General features: G+C 49.0%; 1 protein-coding gene across 1 annotated transcript in view; it reads right to left on the minus strand.

Annotated features, from left to right (window-relative positions):
- Positions 1 to 22,387, minus strand: part of LOC119442112 (folate receptor gamma-like) — a 35,701-nt gene that overhangs the window by 1,963 nt on the left and 11,351 nt on the right. The window contains exons 3-5 of the mRNA XM_037706858.2: positions 10,147 to 10,344; positions 7,917 to 8,052; positions 1,792 to 1,871 (exon numbers count right to left, since the gene is read on the minus strand). Of these exons, the coding sequence (XP_037562786.1) occupies positions 1,792 to 1,871; positions 7,917 to 8,052; positions 10,147 to 10,344 (414 nt within the window). The remainder of the gene's footprint in view (positions 1 to 1,791; positions 1,872 to 7,916; positions 8,053 to 10,146; positions 10,345 to 22,387) is intronic.

A 22,387-nucleotide genomic window follows, 5' to 3' on the forward strand; every position in this document is an offset into this window, starting at 1 on the left:
TTGGACTTTGCCCCGTTGGCTTAGCCCTCTTTGGCTGAGTCAACCTTGCCACTTGGCCTCGGTCAGCCACTTAGGAGGCTGGCCTCGGTCTTTAGGAGGGGGGGATGTGGGGATCGAGGTGCCTTCCCGCGCCTCGTCCCCCAGCTCGCGCGTGGCGCTTAGCTCGATCTCCGGGGAGCGCCGCCGTAACGGCAACATGGCGGACATGGCGAGCGCGCCGGACTTACTTTCCCGCGCAAACCGTGCTTCTCCCCCCCGGGATTGGACTCGCCCCGCGAGACACGTCACTGGGACGCGCCCTGATTGGCCTCCCGCGCGGCGGCCCCTGGGCACCCTCTCCACCCGAGCTCTCGTCCGCTGAGCGCTTCCTCGCCGCGGCAGAGGCTCTCAGGCTCGCAACGAGGTGGTTACATGAGACCTTTGTTCTCGCGACTCCTCGTTATCGCGCTTGGCGGACCGCTACCCGGTTAGCCCTAGCGCAGCGGGCGCGCGTACTCGATCGGTCTTGCGGCGAGCCTTGGCCCGTAAGTGCCGTGACTGTAGCACTGAGCTGTACCTTGGGTGAATAAACCCGTGTTTGTTGGCGATCTGACTCCGGAGCCTTCTCTGCGCCGTGTCGGAGAGTCGACGAACCCTGCCGTAGCGCCTTTGTGCGTTGCGGAGTGGAGGAGCGTCGTGCCCTTTCCTGACCGTCGCTCGTAGGGTAAGCCTTGTGCAAACCCATCTCCACACTAGTGAACAGTCAACTCCTAATCATTCAACCCTTGCGGGACTTTAAAACTTGGTCGAATTATCCGAAAGGTCGAATTAGAAATCGCGGCAAAATGAACGAATTAATTTTTTTATTGCTGGATGTAGTTCGTAGTGTCTTTTATTCGCTTTGTATTCTTGAAGCTCGAATCAACCAGAATGCGGCAAAGAGCACCGACATGTTTAAACTCCGTCTCACCATTGTGCCGTCACATTGCTGGCAATGTCGTCGCGGTGAGTGGCCCACAAACCTCAATACTGTCGTCGTCGGTGGCAAAATTTTAAAGAGAGACGAAAGTAGCAGTAGCGTCTGCTGAATTTATTGTGTTTATTAGGTTTTAATAACCGCTACGCGCACGAGGAAGCGCCAGTTGGGGTCAGTGGCGGCCGAATACACCGAAACGGCACGCTTTCACTTTCGAACCTTTCAGTGCGTTCGAATTAAGCGAGAAATCGAATTCACCGAGGTCGAATTGACGGGAGTCGACTTATATGCTGCTCGTGTGGCACACAACACCACGCCTTTGTGTAGACTGTCCACTCCCTCGCAAAAGTCGTTAGAGAAGGTCTGTTGCGTTTATATTCACTTTCGTTGCGTCCAGTAGACTTCCTGTTGAAACTCAATTGATTTTAATGTGCGCTTTTTACAAGGGATTCGCTCTAGCCGTCGCTGTCTCACTGAAACGGTGCCACAGTATCAGCGCTGCAGCGTGCTGCTGTGCACTTGAGGAAAATTAGCGTAACAAAAATACAACGCACATGAAGGGAAGACAAGGACAAGCACTACTCCATAATAATTCATTCTTGGGCTAGTTGGTCTAGCATTGCTGATCCCTTCCCGTGTGCGTTATCTTTTTGTTGCTCTAATTTTCCTTCTTTCTGGGGTTTTACGTGTCAAAACCAGTTCTGATTATGAGGCACGCCGTAGTGGAGGGCTCCGGATTAATTTTGATTTTCCTCATCAGCAGTGCTAGACCATGCAATTAGCCCAACCGTTAATTCTTCTGTAGCGCCGCCCTGAGACGGGAGGAGTGTATTTACCTTGCTGCAGAAGTCGGCCGCACCCGAGTACATCTTCTCGAAGGTGACGCACGTCGCTGCCTTGGGGCAATGGTTTGTCCCTGCGCAAAGAAACCAGGCGGGATCCGAAATGCGGATTAAATAAATGCACACTAAACACAAACACCGAATGTGCTTAGACTGGTACGGAACAAGTGAGGTCATTTCGCGCACGAAAACGCGGCACCGCGATTATGATGTCTGTGTGACGTCATGAATCTCAAGCTATTTTCGCGTATGTCGACAGTATCGGCGCAGGAAAAAGTTTTCGAATGCCTTCCAGCTGATGCTCTGCTTGCCTACGAATGCAGTCTAATCAGTGATCGATAAGCAAGTTACTGAACAGACGCTGTCAAAACCCACAATGCATGCAGATGAACGGGGAGTTAAAGTGCTATCCTGGAGATTGTCGAGTTCGCCACCTCGTGATCTCTGATTGGCTGCTATACATCTACCGCTGACTGGCTTAAAACGCCACAATGGCGGAACGTGACTGACAACCAGGCGGAATTCGACGATGTCCAGATTGGCATCATCCCTGGGGCGAAGTCTAATTAACATCGGTTCGGAAAGCGAACCGTTCTCTTGCCCTCGCGTGATTGGTAAGAATCGCGTTTTCGATGACGAAAGCGCGATTCTAATAATAATAATAATAATAATCTTTCTTACAAATAACCAATTTGTACATATATAATTTTGCTAGGTCTCCCGAAGCCTTCCGTGGGCTTGTATGGCAGAAACCTGGCAGGCAGGGCAATGCATTATGTAACCTTATTACAGATGTGGGGTCTCACATGTGCTCTTGAGACAAAGGAACGACAATACAGTAGTGCAAACAATCACAAGGGCATTTATTGTACCTTTCATACACTAATGCACACTAGCCGAATTACTACCAATTGAACATTCACACGGGCGCGCGACAAATCAAGGAAGTCCGACTCACCGCGACCCGATAGCGAGCGAATACGTTCGCCCCATGCTTTGACACCATCGCCTAGTCGTTCACGTGTACAGTCACGCGAACGGTGGCGCGCTCGAACGATCCGTGTTCGTCCATACCGGTGTCCCGCTCTAAGCCTCGCGCGACGGTCGCGCGAAGCGGGCCGGCGCACGCGCGAAGCGTCCGTGCGTGTTGGTCGCCGATCCCAAGCCAAAAAGAGAGCGCCTCCGACCTTTTTCTCTCAAGTGACCTCGCCGTTCGGTGGCGTTAGCATCGCGACACTAGCGCCATCTCTCGCAACGCGCCGCAACCACCGCCGGGCTTAGCCACGCAGAGAAGCCGGACTACAGGAGACATGCGGGGAAAACATCAGGGGACGCGTGAGAGTCGCGCATCCCCACACAGACAAACTAAATATCAAACTAAAAAAAATAAAAAGCGTATCACAGGTTCCTCAGGTAAACATGTCTAGTAAACAACACTTAATGTTCAAATGAAAACACGTAGCACACAACAATCATTAACACTGAGTAAATATGGCACAAGGTGTAAACAAAAAAACAAAAAAAATCGTGAAAACAGTGTGGATAGTAGTCTTACAGTAATTTTGGCAAAGATCACACTACAACAAAATGAACTTTATACATGTGAAAACTCCTATTCTATCATTGCCTTGAGGGCCTTCTTTAATCCCAACAAATTTGGCTGATCCAGTACTGCACTCCATGGGAAGGTTATTAAACAGGTGGGGGATATGGTACCTTCTTTGTCCTTTTCCATAACGAGTTCTTGTCCGAGGAACTACATATCTGGGATGTCTACGCAAAGCAACACTTTTATGGACAGGTTCTCGGAAATCATTGCTCCAGAAATAACGCATCACAATTGTCGAACGAAACATTCAAAATTATTATTATTATTATTATTATTATTATTATTATTATTATTATTATTATTATTATTATTATTATTATTATTATTATTATTATTATTCGCAACTAGCGGCGCCCCTCAGGGATCAATATTGGGACGCTCCTTTTTAAAATTTTTATTAATGACGTTCTTTCTGCCATTCGATCGGCATTCTTCATTCCTTCTATATGCCGATGACAAAGATTTTTACGGCAATTGACACTGTTGAAGACTGTTGCATCCTGCAGTTTGACCTGCTTTCTTTTTCTAAATGGTGCACAGATAACAACCTAACCTTGAATGCTCATGACTTCCACTCGCAAAACAGCAAGCATTTCTTTTTCTTATTCGGTAGATTTTGTATCATTCTGTAGGGTCCGTGAGATCAATGATCTCGGTGTACTTTTATTGCGATAGCAATTATATGGACACTCCAAGCGGATTTCTGCCATCGGCGTCGCCGTCGCCGTGAGGTTCCGTATGACGTCAAACGGCGATGAAATCGTCGCCGCGCGCCATATGCTGTATGTGCGAGTGAAAGCGCGCGAGGGACGCGCGAACGCACGGCGGAGAGCAAACGCGCGTTCTGAGCCGTGCTCCCTGCAGGGCTGCAGAATTAAGCGTCTCTTTCCTCCTTTACAATCACCATATATATATATATATATATATATATATATATATATATATATATATAGAGAGAGAGAGAGAGAGAGCAAATGCGACTTCTTCCGTCGCACGAAAGGCCGTGGGGGGGGGGGGGGACGGGAGGGGAGGCGACGTTTAGCTGGGACACCAAATGCGTATTTAGATAAAAAAATTTGCAGTGGCTTAGCTCGGTTATGCCAGGATATACGTAGCGTGAGCGAAGCTTCAGCTGTGGCCACATTCATCGGACCATCTAAATCGGCAAGATCCGGACAAGCCTCCACGTTAACGTCTTCGTCTGGCGCGACGGCTTCCCGATACAGCCTCTCCAAACGTCCCTGGTCAATGTTTATGCCATATTGTTTATACAGCGGCGAGTCTCTCAGTACCTCAACCCATGGTCCAAGCACATCGCGAGAAACTATGTTCGACAGATAGGTAGTCTTGGCAAACATTCTACTCTTTATGTTCACCACTATGCACTTATCTTCCAAGCTGCGAGGCAACTGCTTTAGCATCTCCTCCGTGTCTACCGGCACGTTTACCACGGGTCCCTTAATGCCAAACTGACCATTCCTCCAGTTCATTAGACGACGGATCTGAACGAAGGGAATCCGTGGCGAAAGTAAACGTTCAGCCAAATCGTCCAGAACCGGTAGACCTGGTGGCATGGGCGGGTAACGATACCATTGGTGACGCCAAAGAGTGGAATCTTCTGCTTAACTAGAAAGTTCTTGCACGTTGTACAAACTCGCGCCACGGTTTCTCCCCACTCAGGCGGCACCGCTAAACTCAACGTTTCATGCATGGCACTACTTACCGGCGTTAAGTATTTCATGTGCCACAGTCTTTCACACATGTCGCACACATATCCAAACGGATTGTTTACGAAGTCCGTCTCGAAGGTCCGAGTCGCACTGGCGCTTTCGCTAAGTTTCACCGTATAGTCAGTCAATCGGCGAGCCTTGACGTTATCGACGGCGTCTTGTTGCTGCTGCTGCTGAGATGGTCGGGCACGTCGCTCAGCCTCCTGGCGACGCCTCTTTGCTAGACGTCCCTCCCTTTGCTCCGGTGTTACCGCAGCACGTGTAGCCTTCTTCTGTTCGTTCTTCCTACGCTCAACCGCTAATTGCCAGGCAACTACTTCGGGATCCGAGGAGTTAAGCTTCTCCGCTCTTCTGTGCCGCTGAGCAGCAATTTCGCTCTCCTTATCCATGGCTATACCCCACTGGCAAACGACCAGCGCAAACGATCAAACGCCCAGCGTAAACGCCGGGCCCAGCTGGCCCAGCGCAAATGCACGGCGCGCCTGCTGTGCGCCGTGTGACGTCACTGCTCCTCGCGCATGCGCAGCACGGCTCTGCAGGAGCCACGCGAAACTGCTCAACCTCGGCCAGTGTAGCTCACGCTACAAAACGTTGCGAGGCGAAAAGGTGGTAAAGAATTCGGACGGTGCTCGACGAGTGTCCCGTTCTGATGTCGAAAACCGAGCCGCCCCCAGAGGCACCGGCAACAGTCACCAACGCCGCGCGCGTTCGGTGCGAACGCGGGCAAAACACCGACGGCGTCGACAACAGTTACTGCGCGTTGCTGGTGCTGCTGCATGTCCAAGTTTTTGATACAATTTTACCCTTTTCAGCTCACACTAAACGCGCTGCAATGCGGGGTATGCGCACTCTTGGCTCTGTTTGCAGGCTATCGAGAGAATTCAATTCTCCTACACCGTTCCTCAAGTTGTACACAACAATCTGTCTTCCTCAACTCGAATACGCGTCGGTCGTCTGGAACGGCATCTCTAGATCCAACAGTGACGTTATAGATCGGGTCCAGAAAAGATCAGATTCCAGAAGCATATATAATCACCGCTTTGCTAGCACGGACGCTGGACCTTGCTGTAGCACTGTCGAGTTATTCTCTCGAATCGAATGCGAATAAAATAATGGCAAGGACTATTCGATACGCATTCGAAATTTCGAATATTCGCACACCTATGCTTAAAAGCGACCCCGAGAACTTTGCCCGCCATTTGTACGCTTACGGTGTCCTTGTGAAAGTAGTTTAGCTATGATCTCGCGAAACAACTCGCATAAACACGGCTCAGTCAGGCAATAGGCGAGCAGTGCCACGCAGCTGTTCCAGCCGCCAGCTGGAAGACTCGAGTGAAGCCGTCGAACAATCGAACGACGCCATGCAGAATCTGTGTAGCGGAAGAGGAGGGACGATTCTGGGCGATTCTTAAGGGATCAATCTTGGGCAATAATCGCTAGAACAAAGGCGTACACAGGAAAGGACAGAGGTCGCGCTGCGTTGGCTCGCTCTGCCCAAGCTCGCGGATTCGACACCCGGCCGCAACGGCCACATTCTGATGGGGGCGGATTGCAATATAACGCTCGTGTTTCCCGTGCTCGTTAAAGAAGTCCGGGTGGTCAAAATTACCCCAAAGCTTCCACTATACGGCCTTTCTCATAGCCGATTCGTCATTTCGTAATTGAATAAAATTAAATTAAAGGCGGTGCATGGACCGTGGCGGCACTACCATATGGAGGGTGCGAAAGCATATATAAAAAATTCAGAGCCCTGCCCCTGTCGAGAAAATGGGGGTAAGCGAAGCTTGTGGCAAGACGATACTGTCGCAGGCGTTCCGCTTCGTTTGCCCTATAAACTCAGGGTCGGCGGCTCTTCGTTGACGTTTGGCCTCAACATCGCGTTCCCGCAACTCGGGGTCCGCGGCTCTTCGCTGAAGTTTCACCTGGGCTTCGGAAGCCCTCACGCTAGAATCGGACGACAAGCTTCGCTTACCCCCATTTTCTCGACAGGAGAAGGGCTGGTGATTTTGTCTCTTTGGGTTACACGTGTGACAAGGGCGCGTTACAGGTGCCCGAGCCCACATGGGTATGTGCCATTGAGATCGGACCCTTTCTGCACTATTACCAGGATCGGCCCACTTTTCAGCGTGACACCACCACCGCCGAAACTTGTGAGCCTATACAGATTCGCTTAAAAAAATGACTCGCCATCCCGGCCCTGCGAAAGCGGATGTCCAGCGAAGCTGTAGAAAAACGCCGCTATATACAACTGCTGAGGGGGGAATTCTTTATAAATAAGAAATCTTTATATGGCCCATGAAGCGAAAAATCCGGCGTTAACAACCGGTGGTACCAAAACCCATGTAGCCAAGTGGTGACGTCTAGTTTGATATGACGAAACGTGATTACGTCATCACCTAAAACGTCGCGTGATGACATCGCGTCAAACGTTACGTTTCGTGATAACGGCATCATCACGTGACGATATCTCCTGATTACGTAATCTAATGAAGTCATCACGTCAAACGTGATGCCACGCGATGACGTCATGCGGTGCCTCTTGGAGAAGCAGCACCTAGCTGTGCGCTTCCTGCTTCTTTGCACTGTCGCCGCGATCGGCCAACATCTTTTGTGTGAGCAAAGGTCGCGCACACTTACACGAAAAATCCCGACAAACTAGAGGCTCACAGCTTCGCTGAAAAATCGAGCTGTATACGCTCGGCGATAAGCGTACATCGATTTCTGCAGCGGACGCCGCGCGGTACTAGCCTTTAACGACCCGTATTAAGTTTCCGACCTACCTCCGTAAAACACGAATCCCCTCGGCCAGTTCGGGGTGCAGGCGTAATCGTTTCTGCAGTCGTTCCACCACGCGAGGCAGTCACTGTAGCACAGCGGCACCTCGAAGAAGCGCTCCTTGCCTATCTTGCGGTCCACCTGCTCAGTGGTCCGAGTAGAAAAAAAAAGTAATACAAAAAAGCAGGGGCAATTCGTAAGGGCAATAAACAGCAGTTGTGAAAACAAACATGCATCAAAAAGACAAACAATATCACTGATCATAGCTGATTGCCTCACGCGCGCTACAGTTTTGGCACGTTCGTAAAGCAATCTATCCCCTGCTATTTACCACACACTGTCGAAAGCTTATTCGCACATGCGTGTTCAGAGGTGCGTTATAAAGACGCGAGGGCTTTAATTTTTACGGAACAGCCAGAGTTATAAATGTGTCCTGTACTAACACCGTGAAGCCCAAAACATTTTAAACTGCAGGGAAGTCGCCATTACCCCTGCCACTTAACAAAACTGAGACGCAGGCTGCCGTCTCTGCTAGTAGTGTGCGTCGATTCGCATTAGAGGTATACAATGAAAGTCGATTCATGGAGTCGTAAACGCGAACTGGTTCGAGCGCGGTGCACTTGAACTTTTTCATGTTCATCAACTTGTAACTGCATGCAACCACGTTCTCTGCGAACACGTAGGGTATATTGAAATAAAAAAGATAACAGTAAGCGCATCAAAAATTTTCATGCTGCTCATTTAAATCGGTTTTAACTTGTCCTTGAATACATTACTCTAATCACACATTTAAGACACTAGATAAGTATAGACTGGTAAAGCATTCTTTCACAACTATCTCTAGTTTTTCTTTCTTTACGCGCCTTATATATCTAACACTCCTCCGTGTACCCGCGCTCTTGCTCGGGGCGGTGCCGCCGCCTACGAGCAGAAAAGAGAAGTACTGCATTATGACACTAACGCGCACCGACAGTGAACGCTTCGGTGGTCTCAGCACTACGACGCCTCGATGCCAGCATTCGAAGGGACGCTGGCATCAAGAAGCACTACCAACGCCACCTAGGTGGCGTTCACCGTACTCAGCACAGCGGAGCGTGGCCTCCGCAATTAGCTCTGAAAATGTTTCTGAAGTTGATCGCGGAGGCTGCAATTACGACGCGCTGTACGCGCTGATTTGACTCGGTGACGATTCAGTTACGTGCTTTGTCTTGCGCGTTGTATTAGTGTGTCAGTTACGTGCTTCGTCTTTCGCGTTGTGCTAGAGTGTGCAGCGTAGTGCAGCTTCCATATGCACGACGGTTGCTCATGGTCATCGACGTTGGTAGTCGTGATGGAGTAGACGTGCCACCAGGCGTCAGCGTGTCTTTTTCAGTTTGCGAAAGAGCTTCTATTATCGTTAGTGAAGAAAATGACTAATTTTCTTATCATTATCTTTTCATGCCAAAACCGCGGCGTTGTTGACGTCAGTGCCATGTCATGAATGTCACGTTGCCTGCAGGTTTCGGGTACTTTTTTCTTGCGTTCGAGTGCGATATAACTTTTTTGTTTATATGTATACTTTGACAAGCATTTAACAAGCCCCGAGTGCACAGTGCCGAAATCCATATCTCGTCACAAGGAGATATAGTGCGAGAGCTTCAAGCTGGCGTTGACGCCAGCTTGAAGCTCATTCGGTTTCTGCCTTTTATGGCCTCCGCTCGCAATGAGACCAACCTATTCGGTATTCGAAAGGCGTAATCTAGCTGGATGTTTCCTTCTTTGGGAACAATTCACCCAGTTTACGGTATGTATGCTAGTCTGCATTTAACCTCTTTCAGGCCAAATTGGAATACTGGGTATGTGTGGCAGTGGCTATGTCGCTCTTCAATTAGCGAGAAAAAAAAATTATCCTGTGCTGAGCGGAATCTAACCCGCGTCATATATATTAAATCTTGTCTTGACACGCGCGGACTTCGCGGCGGCACCGATAGATGACGCAGTGTGTCCAGCGGGAATAAAGCCCCTGGAAAAGCGGGAAGCGCGAGAGAGCAACCCGCGGCTGCATGCCGTACACGCCTCGCACACGACGCGTTTCGGCGGCGGCCGTGTCCCTACATTGCTTCAATGCTAATCGCATTAACGTCGACAGTAATCCCGTCATGGCTTCTGCCGGAATTTGTTCGGTGTGCCTATAAAGCCCGTTAAGTATTATCACTTTCCCCTCAACTTTTTTTGAACTGGAACTCGGGCACGCACCTTGACGATCCAGGGCCCGATGTTGGGTTCGCACTCGTAGAAACAGAGGTCCTTGTGGAAGTGCTCCCGGCAAGCGTTGGACATCTTGCGACCGGTTTGACCTTCGCAGAAGTCCAGCGACATGCTGTACATGTCCTTGTGGTGCACGTCGTGCGTCGTCTGCTCTGTACAACACGCGTGGTCCTTCCATGGCGTGCACTGCGAGCGCGCGCGACGGAAGGCGCATTATTTGACGCAGCGAGCAGGCGTTGACAGCGCACTGCAGGGCGCCCCAGAAAGTTGCCTTGAATAGTGCACTCTCTCTAAAACTGTAAGTAAACAATGGTAGCCTGGCCGGAGATGCTATACCTCCTGGCTGGCGCATGACATACACTCGCTATTAGCTATAGTATAGTATAGTATTAGATATAGTATTGCTCAGCTGGTATAGGCGAAATTAACAAGATTACATTGTGGGGTTTAACGTCCCGAAACTGCAGGGTGGGTGCACATGTTACGAGTTATTTTGAGGAATTTTGACCCCCGGGGACAGTTTAACGTGCACCTAAGTACACGAGCGCCTTTTCACTTCACCACCATCAGCCACCACTGAGCCACCTGCGGCGAGTCAGCTGGTAGGTGCATTTATCGAACTGGCGCACATGGCGTTTCAGTTTCACAACCAACACACTGGGCACACAAGACCGGAAGACAACGCACGACCGTGAAAATTACGATTGACCTTCATTGCCCTGCTTAGCGATGCCTGTGGTCACGTGTTTTCGTTCTGTCCTATGCGTTGTCTAAATCGCGTAGGGCACTAAGCAGCGGTTCTCTTTTCAGACACAGAGGTCTTGAGGTACAAAACCGTAAACAAGGTCTCTATTTTGTAACGATCCACTTTATTTCTTATTTTTTTCTCCAAACTTTCCGCTTCCAAACTTTCCGCTTACGAATTAAATCGGGATCAATGTGCTCTTCGTTCTTTATTTGGCAAACATTTTGAAGCAGCGGCTCTATTTTACTTGATCATTATCAATAAATACCTTTTTTCAGCGCCCACCGTAAGAGCACCCACCGATTGCGGCGGACGTTGACGCCGCTATCACTTGCAATGCAATGCAGCTCTTGAAGTGGGCAGAAAGGGGCACTCGTAAAGTTCACCTGTTAAATATGCCCCCCTCACATGTTGCGTTGCTTTGCTTGTCGACGTTTGTCTGAATTTGGTGACGCGTGCTGTTTCTTAATCTGTTCAGTCAAAAGTAGCGAGTTGCGACCGCCAGATAATTGTTCACTTTAGTTGTTTTCGTGGGACAACGCTGGCCGACGGGCTTGGCGTCCGACGAAAGGATGAGCACTCTACGCCCAAAGCGTTCGTCGGCCTCCAAAGTATGTTCTGCGCAAGGGTGCGGTTTCGACACCTATATGGCTGAACGTTTTTTTCCTGCATCGGTTTCCGCGCTGAAAGCTCGAAACGCCCATCACGTCGAATGGCGGGGCATTTGAATATACAGCTCTAATGGCAGGCCCCCGAAAACAAATTTCGCGCTTTTGAGAACAAAATGACGTCACTTCTGTTTTTAACGGATATGGCGTAACATTATTTTTTCTTCCGCCGGAAGTGTTCCCTCCTCACACAGATGGCGCTAAGCCCCATGAACCGCCGATGAACCGCCATGTTTTGAATATAGTGAACTATAGTTTTGAACGTATGGGCTTCTATGGAAGCTTCGCTACCAGGTGTATTTACCTTGGTGCGGCCACTATCTATTTTCAGCCTAACCGCTCGCGGGTGTGCTCTGCTGCAAATATTTGTTCTTGCTGCGCACAAAGCTTGGAATGCAAATGTTCTGTACTTTGTGGTAGCTTGTAGCAAAGACGTATTATCGCTATAGTCCCTCGCTACTCTGTGGACCGTCACGAAACGTTCAACTTCAAACATTCGTGTCTTGTCGGTGTAGTCGCCGTCCCTCATGCTTCGGCCCATTGATTCAAGTGTGCGCCCATTCACTTATTATTGATACGTTGGCGATAGGGTGGGGGTAAGTTTGCGTGCGAGTAGGCTTGGATGTGTGGATAACGCGCGAAAAGCTTACTATGCCAGTAAGTGGTGCTACTTCCTTTTGTAACGAGCGGTACTCCCTCTTAAGAGCCGACGTTCCGGAGTTGAAGTTCTTTCTTTGGAGGTTAGCTATAGAGCGCTGGCGGATCAATTATCTTTTTTGATCCTCGAGGAAAGCCGTGCATCGTGAAGGGCGGTAACACAGGCAGTCCTTTTGTAGCAGCGACGACACAGGTTGATTCCATTCCTTTATAGGTGAATCACTATTTTTGCAGCGAACTACCGCACATGTCTTCCCTTTATCGTTACACATTTTGCAGCATGAATTGGGCACAGTGCATTAGCGAACACCCAATTTGCATTTCCGACAGCTGATCGCACAGTAGCAGGGTAGAAGCAGTAATGGTTTCGTATTCGTGCGCATTCGCTGAGGCAACGTATGGCGCGCCGCCGAAAGCGCCATCTCGTTCCTCTGGAGCAAAATGCTCCACGAAAAGGGTCCATAGGTTGTGTGTGATCGTGACTTCACTAATTTCCTGACGCATTTTACTTTCAGAAATTCAGTTAGTTCAGTAACGTCCGTCTATGCGCCACGCGGAGGGCGTGCACGGTTCGGGATGATGTTCCTCTAACGGACAACGCCGCCGACGCCGGAGGCCGACACCGGATTTTCTGCCGCACGGGGCCCTTAACGCCGTAGCGTTAAAAACGTAACGGAACGCGGTATTTTTTTTTTTTTCGGGCATCTCCTAGACAGTGTTTGCTGTTTCTCGTTGTGATAGAGTCCTTTTAGGGGTGATTGTTGAACGCGCAGAGACGCTGTGACCCTAAAACACTTCCCCCGTAAGGCTAAATTATAAAAAAAAAGTGTACACTTTGCTTAATGGACGAAAGAGACACGGACACAACGCTCTTTACTCGGCTGTATATAGCACTCGCCAGAAATATACGCAGACCACTGCACTGTGAAACGGCCTCATGAAAACGTCTTCACGACATGCGGTGGGACACGCACGTGACGTGTTGCTTATATGCTTGAACTCCAAAGCTATTAGCACGAAGCCATTATTCTACCACTGAATTAATAGAGAGCCTACATGCAACGCTTTGCATCTAGGCTCCCTATGAATTAAGTAACATGAACGCCACCGTACGGCAGACAGTTCATATAACGGCGCCGCTGCATGTTTGCTTTCGGCAACGACCACGTACATGTTGCGATAGCTACGTATCTCCGCATTGTTACATGTGGATTGTTACATATAGCCTGCAGGCTATATTCACAAAGCACGTAAATATGTAGACACTACGCTCGTGTATCAAGGTCATTGATAGTCGAACGATTGCATCAGTTATCGACATCCGAGTATACAGAACAATTAAGGTAAGTGCTTGAGCAATCACCCTCCCATGAACAGGTGAAAAAATGACGATAAAAGAAAAGAGAGACAATAGCTGATATACTCTGAAGACAAGACTAAGCACACAAGTGATATCATGTACGTCACGTACGAATCTTTACAAGCAATTACATATACCTGTGGCAGCGATAACATTGCGCAAATGACGCCGCAAGAACATCGGCGTCTGAGTCATTTAGCTCATGGACTGTTTGCGCCGACTCGCTGCAACCGACATGTATGCCACCAGATCTGGAGGCATGTGCGCCGCTGCAATCAGACGACCCTGTTTGGTCTTCTCCGATAACACAAAGCACGGAAGGACATACGAGCGGCGTCTGGCGCCAACTCTGTCCATGCGTCACGCCCGACCTATACGATAGAAGGCCCCTCTTTCGAGCCCCTGAGGTGTGAGAAAAATCTGCCAAGCGAAGGCTGAAAGGTGCACGTTTTGCAAGCGCGCAAGGGAAAAAAAATCATACTAAAAAGGGGTTGGAGTCAGGGGAGGCGGAGCGCGCCTTCGTATTCGCGTGATTTTGTCGAATAAATTAATTATCGCCGGAGGAGAAAGGTTTGGGCAACGGTCGTTCAGCAAGGAAGGGAAATAGGTGGCGTTTAAGGTGACACCTAGCTCCATTTTCATGTGAGATGGAGCTAGGGTTTTTTTTTTTTTTTTTGTAAGTTTTTCGCGGTAGAAGAAATACGTTTCTGCAGTATCAAATTTTCAGCCTGAAGCGTGATGCAAAATTCGTAGTTCGCGTATAATGCAAGGCTATATTTCTTTAGTAGCGTGTGTTGTATATTCGTATAAGTAAGTATAGGGTAAATCAGGATCCAACTGTAGATGTCGGATGCCAATAGTACGACTCCAGCTGTTACATTTCATCTATAGAAAATATAAATTTAATTTAAAAATGAACTAAGAAAGAAAAAAAAACAGATAATTAAAAGAACACTATAGCATGGGCACGCACTAAGAGATACAGGAGCAGGGGAAAAATAATAAAGACGAAACATCAACAACAAACGCATGTCACTGCGTAAAATCGTTCTATCTTGAGCATATGCCCGTATAGTAATAACGCATTTCATTGCACTGAAGGCCACTGTCTGGCCATGGCCCAGGTATTGTCCCAATAGACAATGATGATTGCCCAAAGCCCCAAGTTTGTAGCTTAGCTGTTAAAACGCGTCGGTCCGCGTTCGCATACTAATCGGGCCTGCGGTGCGAACAAGTATCCCACTTGAACTTGTTGTTGGTTCGTCAGCCGATGTGCGTCTGTTCGTCCGCGCCTGCTTTCGCGCTGCGCCCTCTCTACAGTCGCCTCCGCGCTTCATCTTTCTGCCATTTGCAAAACCGTGCATCGCACGCTGCCTCTAAGCTTACCCGAACTTGCGAAGTGCATATATGTTTCACGAACTAGTGCGGTATAGTGGTCTGTCGTTATGGAAATGCTGTATACGTGCACACGCGCGCCAATATAGGCATCTTAGCACTGTATTGCGCTTGCATAAATGAAACGCGCGTATAGCTATTGGAAACTTTACTCTTTCGTTACCGCGCCAATAGAAATCGATCCATTTGACCGATAGTTTTTCTGTACCTTGTTAAACAATTACGTTGGAATTATTCTACTAGCAATATATCATGCAGCGGCTGAAATGACGGCTTAACTTTAACTATTTGTCAGATTTGACAATCTTTGGCAGATTGGAGAGTCTAGAAAAATAAAACTTCGACTAGAGGTATCGTCGAAACTAACCTCCAGTGCTCCTAGCACTTCTTCAATTAAAAGATGCGAAATTTGCGCTTTGGTCGACTATTTTTTTAAATGACAGCAGCAGCAGTGAAGAAACAGAAGGGTTGTCGATTGTCCGATCCGACGTATAGGCTGTTTTAACGATATGCCTCAAACAACCATATATGTTCGTGAGTGCGTGTTATTTTGATAATTTTGCTCGTCTAATATCAAGTGCAACTTTATTTTCCTCACCGTGGGTTGCTTCTGTCCATCAGCGCTTCGACAGCGTATGTTAATCGACAGCTCATGATAATTTTATCATGAGCAATCCTTCCTGTCATGTGGGGTTCTCATTCACACAAGAGCACAAAGTCAATTTCAGACCGACCTTTGACCGAAGCTTGACAAGCAGTCTAATCTCTCACATTTTGAACACCGCCTGTGCAAGTGTCCTTATCGTTACTGTACAATATTGTGCAACATTACAGATTGCTGCGCAGCAATGTACAGGAACTGAACAAAGCACATGGAGGATCCAGTGCCAGGTGAACGCACCTTGCTTGCACAGCTAGAAAAGCTTATCGAACGTAATACCGAGAAGGCTTCTGCTTGCTCCCTGACCTGACAACCATTGCTTTGCGAACCTAAAGAATGCGGTAAAAACTGAGCCGGGAACTGAGATGGGAACTGAGCCGTTTTCACATTTGCGAAGTTACTGCTTTCCCGCATAGCGTGGGCATCATTATGGCTAGTATTGACGCCATATGAATTTTCCGCGACGGGCCTCTCGAGGTTCGCCGGGCCCTAGTTCAACGCGCCCGTGCTGTCGCCGAGATCGTTCAAGGGACCCCGGACTAGGGGTCCCTCCCACACTCTTACTACCTTTTTTGTAATAAAATGTTTACTCTCTCTCTCAAAATATAAATATAAGTTCGCTTTCCACAACAGCGAAGTGAAACGTAGAGTAATAGGCGGGAACCGCGCGCTTTCTTTTTGCGCCGGGAATAAAGCAGCAGGCGAGCCAGCGATCGGCCACTTGCAACAATTTTGTCCGTGCATATACACGACTACACTTTAATCTGAGCTATAACTAATAAGAAAGCAGGAAACGATTCCCAAGTTGTCTGATCAGCGCTGTTCAGTTATTGGGCATACAGTTAACGACGACAACAGGCGCACGGCCGTAACAGCCCTACTATATAAATGTGCCGCTGTAAAGACTAGAATATCAACGTCGGGCTGTGTCTGGTTGCGACATTCATCGCCTTTAGCCGGTAAGCTTGCGCACTATTTAAAGTTGCAGCGCAGACAGAATGGATAAATGAAAGGTATGCTTACACTGCCTCTGATGCTTTGGCCAAAGTCTTGTGTGGCCTACCCACTCACTTCTCACCCTGGTGGCCGAAACTGCGGCTAGAGGCTATCTCAGCCGTGTTTGCGGCTGCCGTGGTCATTGTACACAAGCGAGCAAACGTCGATCTGGGGCGGAATCTTATAACGGTTCCGAATGCGAACCAGTTCGCTTCGCCGCTTACGTCACTAAATAGGCCACTCCCAAGCCGGAGGTGGAAGACGGGGAGGAAGCGACCAATAAACGAGAGGGTGCCACCTCTGAAGTGTACGTCATCATATGACGAGTTAATAGAGGAATAGAGGAGTTTAACTGTTCATCGTCAGGTGGTAATCCACGCGTTAAAAATTGTAACCACACGAATCGAAGGAAATAGCCACATCACCATCAGTTGTGCGGAAATTTTTAAAGTTGGTTCTTTACTCTATGATGTCGCGCAGCCTTCGAACGGCTCCACAGACGATAATCACGCCGAAACTCCTCATCTGTTAGCTCTGAAAACGCGTATAGCACCTCCAGTCGTTGACGGGTCCGGGAGAGAACCCGAGGCAAAGAATGAGGGGCGCCGCCATGTTTTTATCTGTATCCAGTCATACCTTAGAGATAATCAACGCGTGCGCGCGCGCACCGCCCGCGAGTCTCCGAGGCGGCACGGCACGCAAGCAACCAGCCAAGCCACAGCAACGGAACCCAAAGCGGACTACCTATTCGCCGGTTCTACTCATGGCCAACGACGGGTTCGCTTTCAAGATGATTGACAGATGCGTGACGTGTTCAAAATTTGCGGTACCGCCCCGCTGTCTCTGACGGCCGCTGACGCAACCACAATTCTGACCAATCACGTGAGGGCAAGCGAACCGGGTCCTCCTTTTCGCGGCGATCCCGTGGGCGCTGCCATGTTTGATCACGTGGTGACGCGTCCATTGCTTGCCTCAACTGCCTCCGTTGCCTCCGTGTTTACAATGGATGTGTGACGTGGGTGCGGCTTAGCAAACCTCTGTTTCGAGAGATATCGTAGACGGTGACTGGGTGGGCGACACGAAGCTTTGGCGGCAGTTTCAGAGAGCATGTAAAAGCGCTTTCGGAGCTGATCAAGCTACGTATGTCCAAAAGGTGCGAGCAGCGTATATGGTGCTTACTCTAAACGCGGGGCTGAATATGTATTCGAAGCTATCCAAACTTTCCGCTCATGAATTGAATCAAGATTAGCATGTTTTGCTCTTCGTTCTTTATTTGGCAAATATTTTGAAGCAGCGGCTTGTCCTGTTTCTGACCCAGTAAAGTTTCTCGGTGCGGTCACTATCTGATTATTTTCTGCCTATTCACTCGTGGGTGTGCTCAGTTCCGTTAGATTTGATCTTGCTGCACACAAGGCCTGAAACGTAGCTGTTCATGTACATTGTAATATTGTAATACCTTGTAGCAAAGACGTATTATTGCTCGTAACTCGCTTACTCTTGTGGACCGTCACGAAACATTCAACTTCGACCCTTCGTGCGTTGTCGGTGTAGTACCGTCATTTATTGTGTGTATATAGTGCGCATATATTGAAGTGTGCGCCCATTCACTTATTCTTGACACATTGGCGATAAAGTGGGTGTAAGTTTCCGTGCTGGTTGGGGTATATGTGTGTAGATACTGCGCGCGAAACCTACAATAGAGAGGTTTAGCTTGTCCGGTAATCGGGTAAATGCGGGCGGTCCGGGCGTTGGGGCATGTTAGCGGAACCGTAAACGTGAGCGGCCTGTATGGTGCTGCCACCTGGTGGCGCAGAGCTCAAACTGACAAAAACAGCTAATATTGCAGTAACCAAGTGTATTCTACTTCGCTGCAGGTGTAAATGTTCGACAGTGGCGTAATCGTGTGGCCGCCGAAGATTTACACCAGCAGAGAAGTAGAATACACATGGTTACTACAATATTAGCTGTTTTTTGGCTGTTTGATTTCTGCGCCACCAGGTGGCAGCACAATACGGGCCGCTCACGTTTACGGTTCCGGCAAAACGCCCCAACGCCCAGTCCGCTCACGTTTACCCGATTACCGGACGAGCTAAACCTCTCTTATGACAGGAAGCGGCGCTATTCCTGTTATCATTGTTTAACGAGCGGTACTCACTCTTGCCGACGTACCGGGGCTGAAGCTCTTTCTTTGAAGGTTAGCTAGCGATACAACGCTGGCGGATAAGCAGATTTCTGTATCCTCGAGGAAAGCCGTACATCTCGAAGTGCCGGAAACACGTACGGAAAGTTGCAGCAGCGTTCCGCGAACTTCACCCCATATATTCATTACATTCCTTAATATGCCATGGAGTCACTATTTTTGCAACCAACTACTGCACGCGTCTTCAATCCACATGATTCAAACCAGCGTGATTGGAGCACAGTGCGTTAGCGAAAACTCAGTTGCATTTCCGACAGCTGATTGCACAGAAGCAAGGTAGAAGCGGTAATGGTTTCGTATTCGTGCGCAGTCGCTGAGGAGACGTATGGCGCGCCGCCGTAAGCGCCATCTCGTTTCTCTAGTACAAACTGCTTCGCGAAAAGGGTCAATAGGATTTCACCCCTGAAGGCGCTCAATGGCGGCCGCCTCGATGCCAGCGCCGCTTTAAAGGGTAGGGACAGCCTTTGAACCGGCCCGCGCCGCCGCTCTGGCTTTTCGGCGCCATGTTGGTTCTTTCGCGCCGGCTGTCGAGCTGAACGGACGCGCGCTCCATTTGCTTTCTTTGTGGCGGGCGTTGTGGTGCGGGAGCTCGTGTTTTGTGTAGTCCCTTGTGATGTTCGTGCTTGCTAACGAAACATGACGGGCTGCTTTGTCGCTCTGTGCACTGGATCGACCTCAAAAGAGCCGCGGATATTTTGTTACCCCCGCGACGTTGAACGAAGGAAGAAAAGGGCAGCGCAAGTAAAAGGTGACAGCTGGGTACCGACGGACACAACGAAGATATGCGAGTAATGATTATGATTTTGTTAAGGATAATGTCCCTTTGTAATCCTTTTCATTTTCACAGAGAAGTTGCTTGTATATGTTGGCGTGCCTTTTCTAGTGATTATAAGGCTGCAGTATGGTGTGATCGCCGTGTTTGACTTGTTGCAACGGCGTAGGTTTATTCTAGACGTTTGTGAATTGACCTTTTTTTTTTGTAGCTAGAAGTATTGGGGCACTTGTAAATTCGTTTCCTGGGTACGCGATCGATGACAGTACCTACCTGGTTGATTTTTCTCAGCAAAAATTAAAAAAAAAAAAACACAAAGCATCACTTATTCGGTAGAGAGTGATGAGAGAAGCGACCTCATTCTCGACTTAAAGGAAGTTTCTTCTCTTGGGGGAAGATGTGCTCGCCCACTTGGCAGGCTTTTTGTTGATTAAAGCCGATTGTCCGCACTGTGGAACACTGCTCTGTGTGCATGTGCATGCTAGTGGCTGAAAACCTGGACAGGAACACCACCTTGTTCAACTAAATAAATATGCCCAAAGCGGCAAATTTTAATTTATGCAAGCAGACAAATTCTGACCTTTTTTTTAATGTGAGGGTGTTCTCAAGTCTTTTGCTGAAGCTCAAGATCTGAGCTGTTTGAGAAATACCATTGAAAGCACTGAAGGAAATTATTGGAAAGAACGTAACCTTGCCAGAAAACCCATGTTATCAGCACAAAGATGTGTCTGGAAAACTTCTTAAGCGATTTGTGTCCACACATCTCCGCATCTATTTGTGATGGCTTAACACTCCTGAAAAGGCAGTTGAGTGTTATGCTAGCAAGACTGTAGCAGCTGCGAGCGTGCAGTAGGGCAACCACATTTTGACCAGATAACCTCGCAGAGAGCTTATATAGTGGATTAATTAGTGCTTATTTTTGTAAATAAATTGTGTTTGAATGTTGAAAACTTTCGTCAATGCATTTTTCTTCAGCAGGCACCTGAACTGCTGCACGCCTACTCACGCGACGTCTTCTAATTTTTCTCCAAGTTTCATAAATATGACGGGAAAACTCTAAGAAGCAAGATTACTATTAAAAGAGCTTCAAACTTAACATTTCATCAAGTGTACAATTCCAGAAATATTTGTGGGTCGTTTACCAGTGAAATGAGTAAATAAAAGAGGGAGTAACCTAGGAAACAAATCGTGCTACCTTCAGGTTGCGATACACGCGAAAAGTGTCGGACAACCTCTTTTGAAACGAGCACTCTATGCAAGCAAACTGTTTATCAGATGGTAAAGCAGAAAATCTGCATTTAAATCGCGTCGGTATCGCGCTTAGCAATTTTGAAGGTGTTCGCTGAAACACCCTGTGTGTGTGAATGTGAGTGCGCGCGCGCGCGTGTGTCTGTCTGTCTCTCTCTCTCTCTCTCTGTGTGTGTGTGTGTGTGTGTGTGTGTGTGTGTGTGTGTGTGTGTGTGTGTGTGTGTGTGTGTGTGTGTGTGTGTGTGTTCGGCAGCTTGTTACACCCCTGAAACACGCGAAGGCGAAAGCCTGCTGCGCACTCGGTGATGCGCCGTCTCGCATCGTCGCGTTGCTGCTTTCGCAGTTCGGCTTCTTCGGCTCGTTTTCGACGCTTAGCTGCTGCTTCGCGCGCTCGTATTGCGGGATCAGACTCGCGCCAATGACGTTTCTCTTCGACTTTACGTTGCATCCTCTCACTCAGCAGGGGAAAGCAACACCCGCGGTCGAACGCCTTGCTCCTGCCGCTTCGCACGTCGCACTTCGTTTCCCGCTTGGCGAGCGTCCTCGGCCGTAGCGTACTTCCGGGGCCTACCGCGCAATCCGCTAGGCCCCGGGAAAGCGTCCTCCAACGCGTCGCAGTCGACTGTTGCCACAACCGCCGCCGCTGCTGCGTGACGTCAGCGACGCAACAACTGTTTTAGGGGCGAAGCTCCTTATAGCGGCACCCGTTCCGTCCCCGTCGTCGTAGTAGTAGTGTGTAACCAGTAGTGTGTAACCAGTCTGAGAAAAATGAGAAAAAAATTCCGAAGTTGTGTCCGTAGCGCGGAATCGAACCAGGGACCCCTCGCTTCCGAGCGCGCGGCGTTAGCCCACTACGCCACGAAGCGGACATGGACACACGCACCACGATGGCAATAAATACCCAACCATAGCCTCCTCTGACCCAACATTAACGAAAGGCCGCGTTTCTAGCGCGTTTCTAACGCGTTTGTGCTAGCGCGTTACGGCCCGTGTAAGAAGCTGGTGTAAGACGCTGTGGCCTCTCCGCCTTACCTTCAACGCGTTTCGAACGCGCTGCCCAAAGCGGTGGCAAGTCAAGTTCAAGTCGAGGAGCGTTTATGAATACGGGGGGTATACTCTCTCAGCAGTCATGTGATGGCGTCGGCAAACGCGGCGCACGTTCCGGCATGTGTAAATGGCTGCGTAAGACGCTGTGGCCGCTCCCCCTTACTAGAGAGTACTGCACGTTTCTAACGCGTTTGTGCTAGCGTCCCCTTAAGCGGGAGATCCGATGATTCCCTCCGGAGCTTCGCCCACTCATCATCATTCACCCCGTGGATATGCTGTGATTTTTTTCCTTTTTTACAACGAAGCTGCTTGTGGCTAGGGTTCCATGCATTTTTCTTCTGCGTCAACTGTGGGGGTCTTCCCCAACCCGTAGCGCGTGTAATCGCAGCTACGTAGGGTTCGGGCGAATAAGGCAACCAGCGAGTCAACTTAACAACGTTTATTGCTGTCAGCAATAAAACACACTTGTAGAGGGAAGTC

Source organism: Dermacentor silvarum, chromosome 2 (genome assembly GCF_013339745.2).
Source record: "Dermacentor silvarum isolate Dsil-2018 chromosome 2, BIME_Dsil_1.4, whole genome shotgun sequence".
In the NCBI taxonomy this organism is placed as follows: domain Eukaryota; kingdom Metazoa; phylum Arthropoda; class Arachnida; order Ixodida; family Ixodidae; genus Dermacentor; species Dermacentor silvarum.